The sequence below is a fragment of the Aquarana catesbeiana genome, linkage group LG03, assembly GCF_042186555.1.
Source record: "Aquarana catesbeiana isolate 2022-GZ linkage group LG03, ASM4218655v1, whole genome shotgun sequence".
Taxonomy (NCBI): domain Eukaryota; kingdom Metazoa; phylum Chordata; class Amphibia; order Anura; family Ranidae; genus Aquarana; species Aquarana catesbeiana.
Genome location: NC_133326.1, coordinates 679,052,110 through 679,075,313, shown reverse-complemented (window position 1 = coordinate 679,075,313; position 23,204 = coordinate 679,052,110). Strand labels below are relative to the sequence as shown.

Here is a 23,204-nt window from a genome sequence, read left to right as displayed (position 1 = left end):
TCTCTGTCCTTCTAAGAATTTAGTCCCCTACCACCAGAATTTGCCTTTCCTTTCCCTTAGCTTCCCCCCACTATCACTGGAGGAGTTCTTCCCCTGGCAGCTAGGAGAGTCCCTCAGCTCCAGCAGTGCTGGTCCCTGACTGGTTTCACCAATGTCACTCAATAGAGTGTACTTATTGGGGTGTTCCAGCCCAGGATCGGCCTCCCTGGCACTTTTCCCTGTAACTTTCCTAACTGTCACCCGTCTACTCTTTTCTAGTGTCTGCACCTCCTTGTCTCCATCCGCCTTTATGCTAGCCCCAGCGGGACCTTCTGGGTACATTCCCAGCTCTCCTTTAGTATTCAGAACCTGGGCTTCCAGGGAAACAATGTGCTGCACAGCAGTATTCACCCTCAATCACATGATCAAGGAACGCATACATGCCGCAAGATGTACACCGAGTCGCATCTCCACACCTGCCAGGTATCGTACCTACTAATTTAATGAGGATTATACCCTGTCCAAAAAAGTAACAACTAGCTTCCTGACACTAATACTCAACAATACAGAGGTACTCAACAATACAACACACAGGTGCCCAACAATACAATACACAGGTACTCACAGCCCACTTGCAGTCCACGTGCAATCGCAGCCCAAATGTACTCGCAGCCCACATGTACTCACGGTCCACGTGCACTCGCAGTCCACATGCACTCCCAGTGTACCCGCAGCAGTCGTGTACTCACTGCCCACATGCACTCACAATAATCAGGCACTAACAATACTCAGATACACAATACACAGGTACTCCCAATACACAAGTGCCCACAATACACAGGTGCCCACAATATTCAGGTGCCCACAATATTCAGGTGCCCACAATACACAGATACTCACAATACAAAGATACTCACAATACTCAGGCACTTACAATACTCAGGCACTCACAATACTCAGGTACTCACAATACACAGGTACACACAATACTCAGGAACTCCCAATACATAGGTACACACAATATGCAGGTGCCCACAATACTCAGGTACACACAATACACAGGTACTCCCAATACTCAGGTACACACAATACACAGGAACTCACAATACTGAGGTACACGCAATACTCATTTACTCACAATACTCAGGTACACACAATAAATACTCAGGTACACACAATACTCATTTACTCACAATACTCATTTACTCACAATACTCATTTACTCACAATACTCAGGTACACACAATAAATACTCAGGTACACACAATACTCATTTACTCACAATACTCATTTACTCACAATACTCAGGTACACACAATACTAAAAAAGGGGGGATGAGAAACAGAGGGTTTCTCTAAAGAAGGTCAACAGAGAGCACTATTGTCAAATACAAAACCAGCTTTATTAATAACCAAAAAATATATAACCAATTAATATATCAAAAAGTGAAGATATAAGCAATATGGACAGATGGTTATCACAAACAAATTAAAATGGACAACGTTGTCACAGGGAATATTTAAAATCAAATGGGAGCCGCGGCTACACGCCCACACATACACATCATACACACTAGATATGGGGTATATTGAATTAAGGATAGTCCTGCACAATAGATTGAAGATTAATGGAAAGTATTCCCAGTATAGAGTATCCAGTAGGGCAGGAACAGTCCTATATCACTAGTTTGGAGGTGATGTAAGTGGGTGGATGATCTGACAAATCAAAAAGTTGGACCATAGATGGAGCGATCTCTCAAACGATCATTGCACTCAGTGGTTATTTAGATCACAGCTGATGAAATAGATTACAAACGCTTTCCAGATTGCAGTAAGAATGATTGTGCAGACATCTACAGAGGCAGCAGAATAAATGTCCTTGGAGACGGCATTTAAGGAAACATAGAAAAACTGACATACGTTTTGTTGGAGTGCTGAGTAAGGTGGAAGGATCTCATTAACCGCACTGTGTCCGTCGTCAGACTATGTTAGTCCTGGATGTTGAAGTCTCTCTGTGGACAGATGCCTCTGTGTGGCTCACCAGGAGTGCAGGCCGGTAAGGAGTCGTCGCTCACTGCTCCTCACCATGGAGCCGCCGAAGCACCGCTGCCGCCGTATGATGCGTAGCTGCAAGGAAAAAACCAACATCAGCTGTTGGATCAGCTGTTAGGTCCGTGTAAGGATGAGTCAGGTCAAATTGCGCGCGGCTCCCGAGGACGTGCTGACGTCACACCGCTGACGCGTTTCACCAGCCAATGGACGCTGGTTTCCTCGACACACAATACTAAGGTACACACAGTAAATACCCAGGTGCCCACAATACTCAGGTGCCCACAATACTCAGGTGCCCACAATACTCAGGTACTCACTAACACCGTCAGTCAGGTTTTGATGTTTGTGTCTCTGTGTCACTCTGCACAGCCTCCCCTTGTAATCTGACACTAGCAGTCAGTCACCTTCAGTGCCGCCTCTTCACTGATCAGTATCACACTCTCCCTCCTGCGGTCTGCACTTCACTTACCCACCGCCTCTCCCTGCCAGCCTTCCACTTCCCGGTCCCGCTGGATGTCCTCCCGCCTCCTCTGTCCCCATCTGTGGGGTGATACTGCCCTCAGTACACCCACTCCTGCACCACAATGTCCCGCTCTGCCATCGCTGTAGGTCCCTGGGTCACACGCTGCCACTCTTGGTCGTGGGTGGTCCGATCCAGTCGGGGGGGTCCATCTGCCACACTGCTGCTCTCGGGGGGTAGGGGGTCCAGTTCTCTGCTCCCTGCTCACACACTCCCTCTCACTCCACACTGTCCCAGCACTGACTTCCTCCCAAAAACTCTGCAACAGCACCACCTACAGGCACCAGACACTGTCTGGACATACTATTGCTGTGCTTTTTTTATTTTGTAAATTGGGGATATTTATTATAGCAAAAAGTAAAAAATATTGTGAAAGGGGCCTTAAACTAGGACTGGATTTTGCTGGTTCACGTATCTAGATGTTTTATTTCTTCAACTTTATCTTCTAGAATATCAATCATCCTGGAATCAGCCAACTAATAATATCACATTACAAGAAGGACATTCAGTGACCCTTCCCTGCTCCTACACCCTTCCTAGTGATCAGTATACAGAGAGAGATGTTCTGCGGGTCAATGTATACTGGAGAGTGGGGAATGTAACCGGACCGTACGCCTACCACCCCTACCAGAAAATGGTTCACTCTACATATAGACATCGGACATCCATAACAGAGATGACTAATCTAATGATAATGAATGTGACGAAGGCAGATAATACTTCATTTCACTGTTTTGTGGTGGTCAAACGGTGTGCAGGTGACTACCAATATGATGATGATATTCAGTATGGAGGCGGAACCAGACTAATCATCAAAGGTAAAGTTATTGGGTTTTTAGCTCTATATTTATCATATATTATCACTATATGTCTGGTGCCAGGAATTAAAGCTGAACTCCAGGATCCTGACTACTTTCCACTCCCAGCTCTAATGTGTCATGGCCAAGTGCTGCAGAGATTTATTATTATTTTATTTTATTCTAGGTACTTATATAGTGCCGTCAAATTACACAGCGCTTTACATATACATTGTACATTCACATCAGTCCCTACCCTCAAGGAGCTTACAATCTAAGGTCCCTAACTCACATTTATGTACTAGGGACAATTTAGACAGAAGCCAATTAACCTACCAGCATGTCTTTGGAGTGTGGGAGGAAACTGGAGTACACAGAGGAAACCCATGCAGGCACAGGGAGAACATGCAAACTCCAGGCAGGTAGTGTCATGGTTGGGATTTGAACCAATGACCCTTCTTACTGCTAGGTGAAAGTGCTATCCACTACACCACTGTGCCGCCCCAGATTGTACCCCTACACAAAAAGTAGCAGTGACATCAAGCCCTCACTGTTCCATCCAGTAAACTACATGATGGAGCAGGGGTGGACTGACAGCTTATCGGGCCCCCAGGCAATAGGAGATCATGGGGCCCCCTGTGTCCTCGCCCACACCCAAGTCACACCCACACAAAGGGAAATAACTGGACCCAATCTTTTGTGGCTCTCACTGCAACAGCTAGAGCAGGAGATGTCGGCTTTCAGCTGCTGCAGTGAGAGCCACAAAAGATTGGTTCCAGTTTCTTCCCCCACCTGCTGCACTGATCACCTGCTCTAGCCACACACCATCCCCCTGTTGGGAGGAGGAGGGGGTGGGGAGAACTGCAAGGGTCCCCCATGCACCTGGGCTCGAAAAGAAAGAAGAGAAGTAATGCAGCGAATAAAAGGTGTGGCCAGATTTCAATAACAAATGGGAGGGGCTTATGGGGCATAGTTAGACAAAGCCCAGGCTCACCTGTACCTGTAAATGTGCTTTGATTGCTGTGCCACAAGCAAGAGTCCCACAGACACATATAAACCTCAGCACAATCAGTAAAAAAAATGACTTTCTATACAGAACAATCTCTACAGAACAAGGACTGATTTTATATATAACAAGGACCATCTCTAATGAACAAGGACTGCCTTTGCTTTATATAACAATCTCTATAGAACAATGACCATCTTTATATAACAAGGATCATCTCTATATAACCTGGACCATCTCTACAGAACAAGGACTGTCTATATAACAAGGACCATCTCTATATAACCGGGACCGTCTCTATATAACCGGGACTGTCCCTATATAACAAGGACTATCCTTACCAAACAGGGATAACACTATGAACTTGGTTTGACACTTTCAGTCTGGGGCGCACGTACACCCTGCTGGCGACCCACTGCCGTTTGGACACAGCAGAAGCCAATCAGTGGATCCAATGTCAGCCGGGACCCGCCGATTGTTCATGGAAGAGGCAGAGCAGCACTCTGCTAGTAGGGGAGACAGAAATTCTTTGTTTCTGTTAAGCAGGAACATGGATCTCTGTCTTCACACAGCCAAAGCACCCCCCACGCAGTTAGTAAGAACTCCCAGGGAGCACATTTAACCCATTGATTGCCCCTGATGTCCCCCCTTCACTGTTATAATGTCACTGGTCTCCAAAAAGTGTTACTTAGTGTCACATTTGTCCGCTGCAATTTCACAGTCCCGGTATAAGTCGCTGATCACCGCCATTACTAATAAAAAAAATAAATAAAAAGTCCATAAATTTATCCCATAGTTTGTAGAAGCTATAACTTTTGTGCAAACCAATCAATATATGATTATTGAGATTTTTTTACCAAAAACATGTAGCAGAATACATATTGGCTTAAATTTATGTTTTATAGCAGAAAGTAAAAAATTCTTTTTTTTTCAAAATTGTCAGTCTTTTTTTGTTTATAGCACAAAAACTAAAAATCGCAGAGGTGATCAAATAGCACCAAAAGAAAGCTCTATTTTTGGGAAAAATCGTATTTGTTTACAGTGTCGCACTACCGCGCAATTGTCAGTTAAATTAACACAGTGCCGTATCACAAAAAATGGTCATTAAGGGGGGTAAAACCTTTTAGGGCTGAAGTGGTTAAACGGGGACCTGGACAATGCCATACACAGTAGTGGGTGAAGGAGAGGAACTGGTGTCCAGGTCAGGGACTCTCTCTCTATTTATTAGGGTCCCTCTGTACTGTGACATGCTGTGTATACAGTGGGGGAGGGGTCTCTCAGCATGCAGCCAGTGTTCTCCCATGTCTCAGTGTAGCACACACATAGGCAGTAGACATGTACAAACACACATTATTATTATTATTATTATTATTATACAGGATTTATATAGCACCAACAGTTTACACAGCGCTTTACAACATGAGGGTAGACAGTACACTTACAATACAAATCAATACAGGAGGGATCAGAGGGCCCTGCTCGTTAGAGCTTACAATCTAGAAGGGAGGGTCAAGTGGAAAGAAAAGGTAATGACTGTGGGAGGGTGAGCTGATGAAGAAAATTAAAAAAAAAAGTTGTTAGGTGTGGGTAGGGTAGGTTTCTCTGAAGAGAAGGCTTTTCAGGGATCGTCTAAAAGCTAATAGAGTAGGAGATAAGCGGATAGATTGGGGTAAGGTATTCCACAGGATTGGAAAGGCTTTGGAAAAGTCCTAGAGGCGAGCATGGGAGGAGGTGACGAGGGAGCTAGAGAGCAGAAGGTCTTGAGAGGAACGAAGAGAACGAGTAGGTTGGTATTACATTGACAGGTGAGCAACCCCCCCTCCCCTCCTAAGAACCTGTTCATGGTCCCCTCACCTCCCTTCACAGCCTGAGCCAGGTATGATTCTTCCAGCACGACCACACATTCCAAGCAGGCAGGTTAGGTAGAGGGGGAAGTGGAGAAAGTGAGTGAGAAAGTAGGAAGCTGCACACTGCACACACATTGCTGGCTTCATTGTCTCACACCTCTCTATAGACACAGTGCACTTGCATACCTCCCAACAGTGGGACTGTCCTACATTTATACCTCTGTCCAAGGACTTTGTCCCGCATCACTCCATCTGTTAATTATATAGTAACTTCAAGTGCAAGTGTGAATGTCAAGTACAGCCAGCGATTGGCCAGAAAACCCGCTGGGTGTGCTCTGTACAGCTGCAGCTGTCAAATTCAAGTCGTGATGTCAGGGATGGGTGGGACTGCTACTCATACCCACCCCTTTGTCAAGCAATCAGCCTATAGGGAAACAGCCAGCGCATACACATTGCTGACCAGTAGGGATGAGCCGAACACCCCCCCCCCCGGTTCGGTTTGCATCAGAACATGCAAGCAGGCAAAAAATTAATTCGAACAAGCGAACACCGGTAAAGTCTATGGGACACGAACATGAATAATCAAAAGGCTTATATGCAAGTTATTGTTATAAAAAGTGTTTGGGGACCTGGGTCCTGCCCTAGAGGACATGTATCAATGCAAAAAAAAGTTTTAAAAACGGCCGTTTTTTCGGGAGCAGTGATTTTAATAATGCTTAAAGTGAAACAATAAAAGTGAAATATTCCTTTAAATTTTGTACCTGGGGGGTGTCTATAGTATGCCTGTAAAGGGGCGCATGTTTCCCGTGTTTAGAACAGTCCGAGAGCAAAATGACATTTCTAAAGGAAAAAAAGTAGTTTAAAAGTACTCGCGGCTATAATGAATTGTCGGTCCCGGCAATACACATAAAAGTCATTGATAAAAACGGCATGGGAATCCCCCACAGTCCATTACCAGACCTTTGGGTCTGGTATGAATATTAAGGGGAACCCCGAACCAAAATTAAAAAAAAAAAATGGCGTGGGGGTCCCCCCAAAAATCCATACCAGACCCTTATCCAAGCATGCAACTTGGCAGGCCGCAGGAAAAGAGGGGGGATGAGAGAGCGCCCTCCCCCTCCTGAACCGTACCAGGCCACATGCCCTCAACATTGGGAGGGTGCTTTGGGGTAGCCCCCCAAAGCACCGTGTCCCCATGTTGATAAGGACAAGGACCTCATCCCCACAACCCTTGCCCGGTGGTTGTGGGGGTCTGAGAAAATGGTAAAAATGACAAGACACGGCTTGGGGACAAGTCCTTTATTAGAAAATGGTGCAAGAAAATGTAGAGCTAACAAAATGTGTGCACAAGTGATGAGTGCAATAATCAAATAGTATAAATAAATATTCCCATATAAATATACCCCGTAGATGTCCCATTAGGATGAAACGCATCGGACAAAGTTCATTGCTCCCCACATTGCTTTTATTCACCGTGATCACTTTTATCTATGTTTGATGGTTTTAATAAACCTACTTTTTTGACCTACACTATTGGAGCCACCCCTCTCTTCATACACATTGTACTTGGATGAGAGCTGTCGTGGTGTTCCTTTTGGATGGTTGCCTTTCCAGTTTGGTCGAGATCCATGAGGTCGTTTGAAGACATCACTGGAGACTCCAGGTTTCTACCTTCATCCAAGAGAGCCACTGATTCGGTTGTCTAGGCTTTTATGATTCGGTGTCGCTGACATCCGGGTCCATCTGCTCCGGTAAGAGTATTCAATCTCATTCACTTTCAGGATTCACCATTGTTGATGTTTCTTATTGCATCTTGCACATTGGAAGATCATCACTTCATTGTTGCGGACTTCTACATATATATTTTTTCATTTTTTGAGATTAGTGATATGAGACTCTCATAAATATTTTTTCACCTTTATATATCCATTCATTTCACCATGTTGGACTTGGAATATTTATTTATATTATTTGATTATTGCACTCATGACTGTTGGATAACAGATGTATATTAACCATTATCAAAAAACCCTTATACTTCTACTCCAAATAAATAAGACCACACCAGCTTTTTGGAGTAACAAAAAAGGCCGTAGCAGCCTGCTTTATTTAAACAATATCTATTTTCAAGATAAAAATATAAAATTCTGTCATCAAAAAACAATAACCAAAAAACATCTGTTATACAACCTGTTAAATCAAAAGAGCGTTGGTCTGAGCAATAGCAAATCAATCTGATGGCCATAACAACTATGGCACTGCAGCCCTAATCCAAAATCTCCAATAGGCCTCAAGCCGACAAGCTGGCTCAGAGACTGCCGTGACCGCAGTGCCCCATTATCACTTCCCGGCTAACCTCCGTTAACCGGGAACCAAAAACCTCCGGACCCATACCAACGTTAGATCCCCACTCTTACTTTTTGCCATCTTCCTTCCCTTGCCCAGACCAACGCCCGCCGCTGCCACGACATCTCTTTCTTCATCTGCTAACAGAAAGAAAAAACCACAATACCCTTTTACAATACCATTTACTATTTCTTAGGGAGGGTGGGCGGGAACTTTCCTAAATCTTCTGTTGTCCCACCCAGAGCGGGAACCCCTTTTAAATTACCCCTCCCCTAATCCTCCCTCCTCCTCGGCTCCACTGTATCACCTTAACCTTAACCCTTTCACTGCTACCACTGTCATGTGCGCCCTTTGCATACATCATTGCATGCTGTTGCTCCAGGCTTTTCTTGACTGTTGGATAACAGATGTATATTAACCATTATCAAAAAACCCTTATACTTCTACTCCAAATAAATAAGACCACACCAGCTTTTTGGAGTAACAAAAAAGGCTGTAGCAGCCTGCTTTATTTAAACAATATCTATTTTCAAGATAAAAATATAAAATTCTGTCATCAAAAAACAATAACCAAAAAACATCTGTTACGCAATCTGTTAAATCAAAAGAGCGTTGGTCTGAGCAATAGCTTAGCAAATCAATCTGATGGCCATAACAACTATGGCACTGCAGCCCTAATCCAAAATCTCCAATAGGCCTTAAGTCAACAAGCTGGCTCAGAGACTGCCGTGACCGCAGTGCCCCATTATCACTTCCCGGCTAACCTCCGTTAACCGGGAACCAAAAACCTCCAGACCCATACCAACGTTAGATCCCCACTCTTACTTTTTGCCATCTTCCTTCCCTTGCCCAGACCAACACCCGCCACAGCACCCCAATAGTAATACCTTACTCTTGGGTGCCCCTCCACACCAGAATAGCTCGCTGTATCCCATCTTGTAAGCCTAAAGCCCACAAATCTGTGCCACAACATTGAGATGTACCCCATCACATCTTAAATACCTCCATGTCTCGAATTCCAGTTCACTATGCCGAATTGCCAACCCCCCATTTCACACCACAAATTTACTCACTTCCCTGTTGATCTTCCTCCTTGCGCTATTCACACCCTCCACCGACCTGGCCATTCTCCAAGACGTCCGGGCAACCATGTCCGACCAGACAATGATCATCTCAGGGATTTCCTTCATTAAGCGCCAAACATCAAATTTAATGTCTCGCGTGATGTCTATCATAGATCGAATGCCTAGGTCATTGCCGCCAACATGTATCACCAATACATCCGGCGGCCCCTCCCTTTGTGCATAACGCTGTACTTCAGGAACCAGTCTACCCCACAACATGCCCGGTATACCCAACCACTTTATATACACCTTCCGCCTATCAAAACTTAACTGCCTACCCTCATGCCGAGCGTCTCCCCTCCTTGCCCCCCAACATAGATAAGAATGGCCCATAATCCAGACCATTCTTGGCGCTGAACCTGAAATTAGAAGAAAAACAAGAACACTATACTCAACATTGAATGTGAAAAACTAGACCACCGGCAATAACAGCTGCCTCTAACACATACCCAATAGCAACAAACCACCCCTGTCTCATTACAATTTTACCGCTAACTGCGGCCGTACATAAGATTGGAATCTGTTAGATTCCCACCGCCCAATCCGTTTTATTAACTCCACATCCATACCCAATCTGGCTGCCTCTGTCGCGGCTCCTATCCTAAATGAGTGGGATGAAAAATCCTTCTCCTCCAGCCCCAAACCACTCAAACATTTCTTAAAAACCGCCCCAAACTGAAAGCGTGATAACATATTCCCATCTAAATGCACTAAAAAGGGGCCCTGAAAGTCCGGCCGAACCTTCATAAATTCCCTGACTGTGCCCACCGGGCACTGGGGGGATCCCTGAATGGGATAAACTTGTACCATCCTGCCTCTTCCCCCCTGATCCGTCTTAGACTTCCTTAAGAATATCGTTACCCCATCCTCTTCTAGTTTAACCTCCTGGAACCCAATTCCCCCTTGCACTTTTTTGGATGGACTAACCAGTTCCCCTATTCTGAATGCACCAAAAAATGCTAACACAAAAGCTACCTTAAACAAAGTAACTTCGTAGGCTGATGAACAAACCTCCACCAGTTGATCCACAATACCCTTCAATATCTCAAAAGTTACTGGTCTCCTCGAATCGCGCTTGACCACCGCCCTCCGGTAACCCTTTAAAGCTTGTCGCACCCAAAAATCCTTGGTGACGTCGGGCTGCCCTTGTAGCTTGAAAAGGAAAGCCAAACCTGCTAACTGTGTATTAACCACTGACACCGACGCACCCTCGTTCAGTTTCTTTGCCACATAATACAGCAATAACGAACGTACTCCTTGCCCTATCGGCTCCTCCCCCAAAACTTGTAAGAACGACATCCACTCCTGCCATACCTTAGTGTATGCTGCCCAGGTAGCCCCACTTACCGACTGCTTAATCCATCCCTCGACAATGCCAATGCTATCTCCCACAGCCAGTCTGGACAAGGTACCCCCTGTTGCTCCGCATCCGGCGCCAACTCTCGGAACCTTTCCCACTGGAAGTGAGACAACGCATCAGCAATTATGTTTTCCACCCCCGGTAAGTGAACAGCATGAATGAAAACATTCAGTTGTAAACATCTTAACACTAAGTGCTGCAGCAACCTGATCACTGGCGGAGACGACGCCGTGGCCCTGTTTATCACTTGCACCACCCCCAGATTGTCCCCATGAAAGCGCACCTTCAGATCCCTGAATGATGCACCCCATAGCTCCACCGCCAGAACTACTGGAAACAACTCCAGCAAAACCAAATTCTTCGTGAAGCCCTCTTTTACCCAAGATTGTGGCCATGGACCTGCGCTCCATTGCCCTTGAAAAAACGCCCCAAAACATGTAGATCCTGCGGCATCGGTAAACAGTTCCAAGTCAAAATTGCTGACTGGTCCTGACATCCACATTGCCCTACCGTTAAAGGATTCCAGAAAGATATGCCATACCCTTAGATCCTCCCCATGCGTTTTTACTAACCGTACAAAATGTTTGGGTGATTTGATCCCACTCGTGCTAGCCACCAGCCGGCAACTAAACACTCTCCCCATCAGTAGTATGCGGCAAGCAAAATTCAGCTTGCCCAACACCGATTGTAACCTTCGCAGTTGTACCTTCCTCAGTCCCATCAAACCTGCGACCTCTTTCTTTAAATCCTCCAATTTTTCTTCCAGTAATCTACATTCCATCGCCTCAGAATCTAGTACAATGCCTAAAAACGTGATGACCGAGCAGGGTCCCTCCGTCTTTTCATCCGCTAATGGAATGCCAAATCTTTCTGCTATATGCTGCAATGTAGCCAGCAACACCTCACAAACTCTAGAAGAGGCCGGGCCTATGCATAAGAAATCGTCCAAGTAGTGAATTATCGAATTCACTCCTGATACGTCCCTTACTACCCATTCTACGAAGGAGCTAAATTGTTCGAATATCGCACACGATACTGAACAACCCATTGGTAGGCATTGATCAACATAGAATCCACCATTCCAATGGCACCCGAGCAACCGGAAACTATCCGGGTGAACTGGCAGCAGTCGAAAAGCTGATTCCACATCTGCCTTTGCCATCAAAGCTCCCTTTCCATAGTGGCGCATCAACCTTACAGCGGCATCAAATGACATATAGGTCACCGAGCACGCTTCCTGGTCTATGGCATCATTCACTGATCCCCCTTTTGGGAAGGATAAGTGGTGAATGAGCCTGAATTTGTTGGGCTCTTTTTTGGGCACCACGCCCAGTGGTGACACCACCAAATCGGCTATTGGCGCTACTGGGAAAGGACCACTCATTCTACCTAATGCAACCTCCTTCTGCAGTTTCTCCGAAACCACTTCCGGATGTTGCAGGGCTGACTTTAAATTTTTTGGCACTGGGGGGATAGCCGATAATGTGCATGGAATCTGAAAACACACCGAAAAACCCTCTTCTAATAGCAGTGCCGCTTTCCTGTCAGGGTACTTACCGAGAAACGGCCGCATCCTTTCCACTATCACCGGAGTCCTCCCTTTTGTTCCCAGCCTCTCCAGGTCGACCTTTTCCTTGCTTAAAACATCTGGATGCTGGATGCGTTCCCCCGCAGCCCGAGCACTCGTGCTTATACTTACATGTCCCTCCGAACTTACAGGCCCCTGTGTTATACTGCCAACAAACACCTTTTTTGTTTCCAGCCGAATGTCTCTGGGCTGAAGGTCCACCGGCTCCCCCCTGAAAAAACTGGTTCGGCGCCCTCGCCGTCGTCATCAAACGCATCCACAGGCTGATGTCTTTATGGTCCCAACGTAGCTCCGGGCGTATCGCTCTCCGCTGCCTAAACTGTTCCTCGTATCTCAGCCATGCTGTACCGCCATATACTCTATACGCTTCCCCTATCGCGTCTTGATAGCAGAAAAGCGCCGAACAGTGCTCCGGTTGCTTTTCCCCTATAACACTCGCCATAATTGCAAACGCTTGCAACCAATTAGCAAATGTCCTAGGTATCAGCCTATACCTCCTCTTCTCTTCATCCTCCTTCTTGGAATCATCTGGTTTGACTCTATCGAGGTTGAACTTTTCCAAGGGCAGTAACGAAAATATTTCCACATACTCACCCTTCCACAATTTTTCCCGAACCTCTTGTTTCAGGTGAGCTCCTAACGGCCCTTCGTAGCACACATACACTTCACAGCGAGCTGCATCCGCCAGCCTAATTATATCTTGCCTCCCCGCAGCCTCCACTGACGGCGCTGCTTTTTCCTTCCCCTGCGTAACACCACTCCCCGTGGCCTCTGGACTGGGCAAGGTGACCACAGCTGCAACTGCTGGTGTCGCGGCCCCCCGCCCTATACTTTCCAATTCCGCCCCTGCCTGTGGAACCCAAGCGGCTATCGGGCCCCCCACCTGCCACTCTGCAGCCTCAAACCTCTGCACTAGCTCCTTTATCCCCGTTAAAAACCCCAAAAAACCCGGAGCCCCTCCAACCTTAGCAGTTCCTACCGTGCTGTCACCTGTCCCCCCTGCCCCAACTCCTGCACTCGCAGCATTATTTAAACTAGTATTGGAAACAACATGTGATAACTCACCGGGCTGCACAGGTGTCGCCCCATCAGCCGACCGTCTGCTCTCTCCTGGCACCATCCTCCTGGGCAGAGGGGCCGTATCCTCTTCCGATCCGGATGCCTCTTCTCTCACACTCCGACCCGACTCTTCTCCCTCATCAGATGGAGGCCCGCCTGGGATAGTGACTGTGGCTGCCGCATTATTCGACATCCTTCCCCTCCTCCGCGCTGCGAAACCTCCTGCCGACTTCCGTACAGCCTTCCCAGGACCAGTGTGGGCTACCGCAGTCCTGCCGGCCTCCGCTCTGTTAGGTGTCAGGCCAGTTCTTCCTCTCTCTCCATTCTGCCTGTCCCCTGCTGAGGAACTAGAAGGCCCAGGAACCCCTTCAGGCCGTGCTGTAGCCGCGATGGCGGAGCTCCTGGGGGCGGGGCTTGCACGCGTGTCTCCTTCTACTAGGCCTCACTCCGGACGATTCCCCTTCTTGCCTCTGCTCATTTCCCGCCGGGGCCACACGCCCGCTGACCCGCTCTCCTCCTGCCGTTCGTTTGGCCGGTGGGCCCACCGGGAGTCTTGCAGAAAGACTACCCGAGTGCTGCTGTGCTGACGTCACGCGGTCCGGAGAGAACCGCTCGGGCGGCCGAGAGCGACGCGCTCTGGTGCAGCTTCTCTCTCCCCCACTTGCCTGCTGTGCTGTGCCTCGGAGAGCGGCTGCGATCATCTCCTGCAGCCAATCAGTACCCCGCACAGCCGCTTCCTCCTGCAACTGGGCCATCAACTGGGCCATCAGCATCTCTAGCTCAGACATGTTGCTGCACTAACCTTCCTCAAAACTTTCCTAAATCTTCTGTTGTCCCACCCAGAGCGGGAACCCCTTTTAAATGACCCCTCCCCTAATCCTCCCTCCCCCTTGGCTCCACTGTATCACCTTAACCTTAACCCTTTCACTGCTACCACTGTCATGTGCGCCCTTTGCATACATCATTGCATGCTGTTGCTCCAGGCTTTTCTTTAATTGTGCACACATTTTGTTAGCGCTACATTTTCTTGCACCATTTGTATTTGAATTTTTGTCACGTTCCTGTGTAGTTGCTGTCACATTTCAATTTACATTTTTATTTAGTTATATATTTGCGCAGTATTATTCTACCTTCCTTTATTAAAAAATAAAAATGTCCCATGTAGTCTTTTTCTCTTGCTCCGCTGACGGACCGAAAAAGAAAAAAAGAAAAAAAAACACACGCCGCCACCGATCCGCCTCCGTGGGAGGCACCCGCCATAATGACCGTCCTCTCAGGTGACAGTTCTTTTATAACTGAGGACGGGGCCATGCGGTGAAGTCGCCAGGTGATCCCGCCCCCCTCTGACGCACGGGGACATCCCTTAGCGTCAGAGGGGGCGGGGTCACCCAGTTACGTCACCGGGTGGCCCCACCTCCCTCTTTAAAGGCATTTAAGCCTCTAAAATTAGCACTTTTGATTTCTTCCATAGGCTTTTAAAGGGTGTTCCGTGGCTTTCAAATTTGTCGCAAACACCCCAAAATGTTCGCTATTTGGCGAACAGGCGAACACACGATGTTCGAGTCAAACTTACGTTCGACTCGAACATCGGGCTCATCCCTACTGACCAGGGTTTTTTTTCAGCTATGTGGAAGCCCTGCACTCACAGCATGGCTTCTGAAATTAAAAGTAACAGCTCTCCCCCACGGCTCCTATAGCAGCCTCTCTGCTCTGCACTGAGAGCGGGGACAATAGCTGGTCTGTGAGTGCAGCATGATCGAGGGGAGGAGGGGGGTGAACTGCACCTCCTTATATCCTTCCTACTCAGGGAGGGGAGATTGGGAGCTGGAAATTAGAAGAGTGTGCACTGAAAAAGAAAACAAAGCTGTGACAGAGCCAGCCATAGAAAGGTACTTTTACAAAGATAACCATGTGGAAGATGGTAGAGCTTTGGGGAAGGGGAGGGCAGAGGAGAGGTGTTGTGTTTTGTATGTGTGTGTGGTTTTGTACGTGTGTGTGTGTGTCGCCCCCCCCTTTTTTAGCACGTTATATTATATCATTACTTGATGTGGTGTATTATCACTGTTATATTTTCCATGTATTCACAATTTTTTCCTACACTTATACATAGACCTTTGACTTTTTATTTATTTATTTATTTGAAGCACTTTGCACTTTTATGGAGAGTTGTTCAGATTAAATAGTGTAGTGGGTCCACATACAATTAATCACTTTTGAACAGCGCCACTTCCCCTGAAATAGTTTGTTGTTTTTTTGTGTGTGTGTTTTGAATGTGTGTGGTTTTGTGTTTGTGTGGTTTTGTATGTGTGTGTGTGGTTTTGTATGTGTGGAGGTTATAGCTCAGGATAGATGCAATAGTGAGATGTCAATAGATGAATGGACTCTGTACCTAGCGCTCTCTTGAACCCTGTGCATAACTTACTCCAGAACCCACCTTTCTGTACGTAACAATCCAGAACCCTGCACTCTGTACGTAATGCACTCCAAAACCCTGCACTCTGTACGTAATGCACTCCAGAACCCTGCACTCTGTACGTAACTCACTCCAGGACCCTGCACTCTGTACGTAACTCACTCCAGGACCCTGCACTCTGTACGTAACTCACTCCAAAACCATGCACTCTGTGGCTAGCACTCTTCTGCACTATGTACATAATGCACTACCAAACCCTGCACCCTGTGCATAACATACTCCAGTGCCCTGCACTTTGTACATACCACACTCCAGAACCCACCTTCCTGTACATAATGCACACCAGAACCCTGCACTCTGTATCTAGCACTCTCCTAAACTCTGTACCCATTAAGCCCCTCCCAAGAGTTTGGCCACACCCACTTTTAACGTGGTGCATGTACCAGGCTACCAGCCACTTCCTACCTTAAGTGTCCCTCATTCTGAAGTTCAAAAGTCAGGAGGTATGCACTTGTTCCCCCGATCCCTCACTCTGACAATCTTATGTGTCCTCTATGGAGAGGGCAGAGGCTGGCCACCCCCCCCCCTTCCTTTCATTGTGTGATCGTGACGCTGCTGCCGGCTGCTCCAGGGGAATAAGATCCCATGCTGTGAAGGGTCAGGCACCCAGAGTAGCAAGCCCCAGGGAGGATAATGAGTGAAAACTTAAGCATGGTTCTGTGGGATGCTGGGAACGGGGCCCCTTACTGACCCCGAGCACTCGGGCAGTGCCCAAATGGTCAGTCCCTGTGGTGGAGGTTTAGTCTAGGTTCTCATCTTTGCAGCTGCGCTTGATGCTTTTTCCTGGCATGTTTTGCAGTGCGTTTTGCACTTTTAACCCACGTTTTTGCATGAAGTTTTCATGCATTTTGTGTTTTTTTTTCTCTTTAAACACACTGTGTATAGCGGGTTTCTAAGGAGTGGGCCAGGAAACCGGCTGCTGCATCCTTAACAACCGGTGAATCATGTAAAAAGAGACTTTCCAGCAAAAAAAAAAAAATTGGGAAAAAAAACTGCGTGGGGTCCCCCCAAATTCGATGGCAGACCCTTATCTGGGCATGCAGCCCGGGAAGGTCAGGAAAAGGAGGAGGCGAGCAAGCATCTCCCCCTTCCGCACCATACCAGGTGGCATGCCCCCAACATGGGCGGTGCTTTGGGGCAGGGGTGCTCTGCTCCTTGGGGGGCATTTTTAAGACTAGGTTTAGCCTGGAATTCTACTTTAAGTTGCACACAAAAAAAAATTCCAAAGTGAAAATACTCCAAAGCTTTTAACTTTTACCATAAGTAATAGAAAAAACAAAAGTAGGTGATAGCCAGAATGTTCAATATAAGGGGTGTACTCATTAATTTACATAATGCTGTGTGTAGCTGATATATTCTATGAGGGAGAGTTACAAAAACTGAAGCACATAAAATCTAGTGCAGCTGCGCATAGTAACCAATCAGCTTCCAGGTTTTATTGGCAAAGCTTAATTGAACAAGCTGAAGATAGAAGCTGATTGGTTACTATGTGCAGCGGCACCAGCTTCTATGTGCTCCAGTTTTAGTATACATGTGCAATTTGTTTCGTTCCAAATTTGTTTTAGGACAAAATTCAGGATATTCATTCATTCGGAAGCATCTGAATGAACAAAAGACTTTTGACGCATGCATACAAAAACAAATTGTTAAAAGGAATGGTAATCCAAAAGAACGAAAACCCAAAAGAATGAAAATCCGAAAGAATGAAAAACGATTCAACCTACAAGTTTAACGAATCGATTACATTCAGATAATTTTGTTTTTCGGATTTTCTATTATGATTAAATTATTAACTATTATTATATTTTGTTTATTATTATTATTATTTATTATAAATTATTAAATTATAGGTAAAATACCCAAAGTCAGTAATTCTTCTATTCAGGTCTTCATAGCAGCTAATTTGGAATAGATTAGATTTACATTTCTACTAGAATTTCCTTTCAAATTTGGCTAAAGTAACTGTTCATGAATGGAACGAATACGAATGCATCCAAAGTTACGAATGATCCAAAATAACAAATGCTGATCATAATGAATGATCTGATAAATAAACGGAAAAAAAAAACCAAATGAAACAAAACAAATTTTTTGGTAGTGTACATGTCTACGTTTTAGTACAGTTTCCCCATGTGTCATATTATTTTTGGTGAAAGTTGAGTGTGAATATGACCTGAACATATTGTACTTGATTCTACGATATATTCATACATCCAAATTGTTTTACAGAATATTTTACAGAACCATCAGAACCACCTCAGATGTCCAGTTTTGGTCAAGAAGCTTTAGTACTAGCAGCATATGTGGCTGTAAAATTCTTCATCGCTGTCATCCTAGTGGTCCTGGGCTGTGTGTATGGAAGAGCCAAAAACACCAAGAGATCCACCTGATGTAAATAATTTAGCATTTATATAACGATTGTCTAGCAGTTGCTTCTTATTTTGTCCTCCTAATATTGCTTTATTGGAAAAAAGATAGTACTTTAATTTGATACCACACTGTCAATAATAAACTTTCATCCTTTTTTATAGAGAAAAAAAAATGGTGAAAATTATGAAAAAACTTTTTTTAGATTTTGACAAAAAAATGGAGCACAGTGTTTTTTGTTAAAAATATTTTTTCTTCATTTGCTGAACAAAAGTAAATGTATATATACAAAAATATATATATATTTTTTTTTTTTTTGTAAGACAGTACTGTGTATCGTAGATTTTTTTTTTTTTTTTTTTTATATATACTTTTTTAGCTGTGAAACTTGCACATGTGCATAACAAGTCAGTGCCATTTCATAGAAAGCGTCTTCAGGAAAAGCCTGTCTCCTAGCTCCAGTCCTATCATCTAGCCTTAATCCGACCATTATCGTACCAATACAGTTTGAGAGAGGACATTGATTGGTGAGACCAAAAAGAAAAATGCAAGGCTATGGTGGAGGATCGGGCGGAAACTATCATCCCTATCCATGGGCATGATAATGTCCATATGCCTTCCAAGGGAGAGCAACTCCCCATGGTGACCCAAGTGATGCAACTGTTAACTGCCATGATATAACATGCAGAAAATGTATGCACATATTTCCAAAAATAATGAAAATTAAAACACAACATCTAAAGTACATAGGGTGGCACTATATATATATATATATATATATATATATATATATATATACACACCACACACACATACAGTAGGTTCAAGCATATACAGTATCACCAAAAAAAAAAAAAACTCTGGATACAGAAAAGAAAATCCTGGTGTTTTAATTTACATGGCATCATCTCAGGATTAAAGAGTATCTGTCACATACCTGGTCAAAGGCCGGAGTGCTAAGAGGGCTCCCCTTGTGGCTGAGTGGGTTGCCAGCTGCGATAGCCTGAAGTGCTGAGATGATGTACATCAAATGAGGGCCGGGCGAGCAGAATGTAGGGCAAGTATCATTCAGAAGTACCAGACAATACTTGGCAGCAGGGTGAGACAGGAAGCAGGGTCAGGAGCCAGGCCAGTAGTCATGCACGGGAAGTCAGCCAGGAGTAGAAGCAAGAAGCAGAATCATAAAACAAGCTTGGGTCATACACAGGTGATCAGGCAGCAGCAGAGAGAGGATAGCAAGCCAGGTTCATACATGGGTAATCAGGCAGCAGCAGAGTCAGTAGAACAAGCTAGGGGTCAGAGCCAGGGATGGAGACAAGACAGGTCATAGGCAAGCTGCATCAGTAACGGTGAATCCAATAATAGCATACATTAGAGCACAGGAACGTGGGGGGGGGGGCTGATGATCATCCAGCAACATGTGGACCAGACTACTGCCATTAAATAGGTCACTTGGTGCCAAGATCAGTCACGTATTGTGTGCACCATGGTTCGCAGCTGAGTACCTGCACACAACGGCTGTGTGCATTTTTGTGCAAGTTAGCATGACACTGTTAAGTGTTGGCAGATGTGCCAGCTCTTCTGCAATTCATCCTCTGACAGAAGACATGTTCAAATGAGGACCCTTCACTGGTGTAGGCAGAAACCTAAAAATGCCTGGTCTGTTGTAAGACCCCCAGAGTGCAAGAAATAATAGAAAGTTCACTATACAGTACTAACACAGTGTCAAGTGTAAAATACCTACAGATGGCACTTCAAACAAACCATGTTAAACATTAAGTACCTAGAGGAAGCTTAAAAAAAAACAGTGAAGTCTCCAGGACAAAGGTCTTTATCACAGCTGAAGAACATTGTCAATATAACTGCTGAGAACCCACCCTTTAATCATGAGGGGGCTGGCTTATTAAAAAGGTCCCTTGTTGGCCATTCTAAGTGAGCTTACCTAAGTTCAAAGATCAGGCGAGGCATTATGGGTACTATGGCAAATTTCTGCAAGTAAACTGCAAACATGTTCAGCGCAAACCCATAAAAGCACACAAACCCCAACCTCATCCCTATCGGCAGGATCACTAAGCTGAAATAAATAAAATAGCCCTCAACCCTAACACTGGCACACTATCATGGTTCTGACTGGAGTGGGTTGGTAAGGTCTGCTAAATGACGAGGGTGGAGGAACTGATTTCATGCCAGCATGATACCTACGAATACATTCAAGAGTGATAGACTCCTTGGATCACCTTCATGGATATTGATGAGTTCTGAAACCTGGTGTGATTTTACCAATGACTAGGTTTGCCTTTCATTTTTCTTGCAACATATGGTTAATGATAACATGTGGAAGTATGTGTGAGGCAGTCCTCCTCCTCCTCTTCCACTTCTGCTTGCCATCCTTCTCCTTACCTACCCCCTTGTTTCCTTATTTGTCTTGAAGTGTGGATCTTTCCTACCTTTCTTCCTGTACTTTCTTGGTCACTTTTACAGGTCACCTTTGCAGTGAGAAAAGTGGACCCTTTGGGGTTGATTTACTAAAACCAGAGAGTGCAAAATCTGGTGCAGCCATGCATGGTAGCCAATGAGCTTCTAGCTTTGGCTTATTAAAGTAAGCATTAACTAAAAAACCTGGAAGCTGATTGCTTTCTACGCAGAGCTGCACCAGATTTTTTAAATCAACCCCTTTATGTCCTCCCAGACACTGATGGACTGACTTCCAGCACTCCACTTCACTGAACAGATTCCACTCCCCAGCAATATAGACCTGTTTCCCCAGTTGTGGGACCTAGGCAAGTGGTCTCTCTGATGATAGTACATTGAGCGGGAGATATACTTACAAGGGTCTCTGGAATTCTTTGTGTACCTAAGTCTGTATTGTCACCATTTTATGTGTTAGATCTGTATTCTTGATCTTTCTTTATTTTGTAATTTGTATTACAAGTTCTGTTCTCTGTATTCTTAAAATCTAATTGCAAACAAAATGTTAACAAAATGTAAATTAAAAACAAATCATATCGGGTGCATAAAGAAAGTTTTTACATCATTCCTCCATGTTTCTTAGAAATACTGGCCAGTTCTCTGGACAAAGTACATGAACAACAGTTGAGTATCCTACCATCAGCAGACAAAGTCAAAAGAAACAAATGTTATTTTTTTTTTAAATGCCACCCTTTCATTTCTTTCTGAATCTCCCGAATGGAAAAACTTGAGTGAACTAGAATGTCTAACCCTTCACAACTCTCTTTTGCATAGAGACAAATCAGGTACCATCATGAGGAATGCCTGATATGATAAAGTGATTAACACATTTTGAAAGCTTTCACCTTTAAAAAGTTTTTCAAAATAAAATAAAGTTTTTTGTCAAACTGCAAACTTTTCTGTTATTATAATGCTAAATATAATCCATTAGGACTTGTTAACCTACAGTAGGTGTGAGGAATGATAAATCTGTCGCATTGTTAAATCTCTCAAAATGCTTCACAAAGCCAATGTTTCTACTTTACGCTTGGGGAACACCGTGTAGTAGACATTTAAATTTTGCATCACATTTGCACCTCTGCATTGCGTTACGTTGGTTTTGATCTTGCCTGCAAAGTTTGTCAGGTGTTGGCAACTTTCAAAGATTGCCAAATGTCTCAATTCAAGCCAGCGGAAGCATAAAAACTAAAAAAATAGTAATAATTTTAATAGGACTATGTTAATAATACTTATGCAGATCATAGATGCCACAGATATATATGTTGCTCATAACATGAAAATACATACAATATTTGGATCAGTCCATCAGAGGATAAATTATGGGTTACCATAGAACAAACTTTCATAAGACAACAGGACTTCATGGCCCTATTAGCAGTATCTCTTATGTCCCCCACTAAGAATAATAAAGTGCCTCACCCAATAGCAGCCACTAAACTCTTGGCGTACTCTCCTCTCCTACCAACTGCTTAAACTTGCACAAACTAGATATCCCTCTCAAATCGGTTCGCAGGAGAACGTGCAAACAGCCAAAAAATTTGCTTGAACACGCGAACACCATTAAAGTCTATGGGACACGAACATGAAGAAACAAAAGTACTAATTTTAAAGGTTTATATGCAAGTTATTGTCATAAAAAGTGTTTGGAGACCCGGGTCCTGCCCCAGGGGACATGTATCAATGCAAAAAATACGTTTTAAAAACTGCCATTTTTTCGGGACCAGTGATTTTAATAATGCTTAAAGTGAAACAATAATGCCCCGTACACACGGTCGGACATTGATCGGACATTCCGACAACAAAATCCTAGGATTTTTTCCGACGGATGTTGGCTCAAACTTGTCTTGCATACACACGGTCACACAAAGTTGTCGGAAAATCCGATCATTCTGAACGCGGTGACGTAAAACACGTACGTCGGGACTATAAACGGGGCAGTAGCCAATAGCTTTCATCTCTTTATTTATTCTGAGCATGCGTGGCACTTTGTGCGTCGGATTTGTGTACACACGATCGGAATTTCCGACAACGGATTTTGTTGTCGGAAAACTTTATAGCAAGCTCTCAAACTTTGTGTGTCAGAAAATCCGATGGAAAATGTGTGATGGAGCCCACACACGGTCTGAATATCCGACAAGAAGGTCCTATCACACATTTTCCATCGGAAAATCCGACCGTGTGTGTACGGGGCATAAAAATGAAATATTCCTTTAAATAT

General features: G+C 44.8%; 1 protein-coding gene across 2 annotated transcripts in view; it reads left to right on the top strand.

Annotated features, from left to right (window-relative positions):
• LOC141133512 (uncharacterized) overlaps positions 1-21,880 on the top strand; it is a 65,443-nt gene extending 43,563 nt beyond the window's left edge. For both annotated transcript variants that reach the window (XM_073622938.1, XM_073622937.1), the window contains exons 4-5: positions 3,000-3,368; positions 18,380-21,880. In XM_073622938.1, the coding sequence (XP_073479039.1) occupies positions 3,000-3,368; positions 18,380-18,540 (530 nt within the window). In that variant the 3' untranslated portion in view covers positions 18,541-21,880. The remainder of the gene's footprint in view (positions 1-2,999; positions 3,369-18,379) is intronic.
• Positions 21,881-23,204: the final 1,324 nt, after the last annotated feature.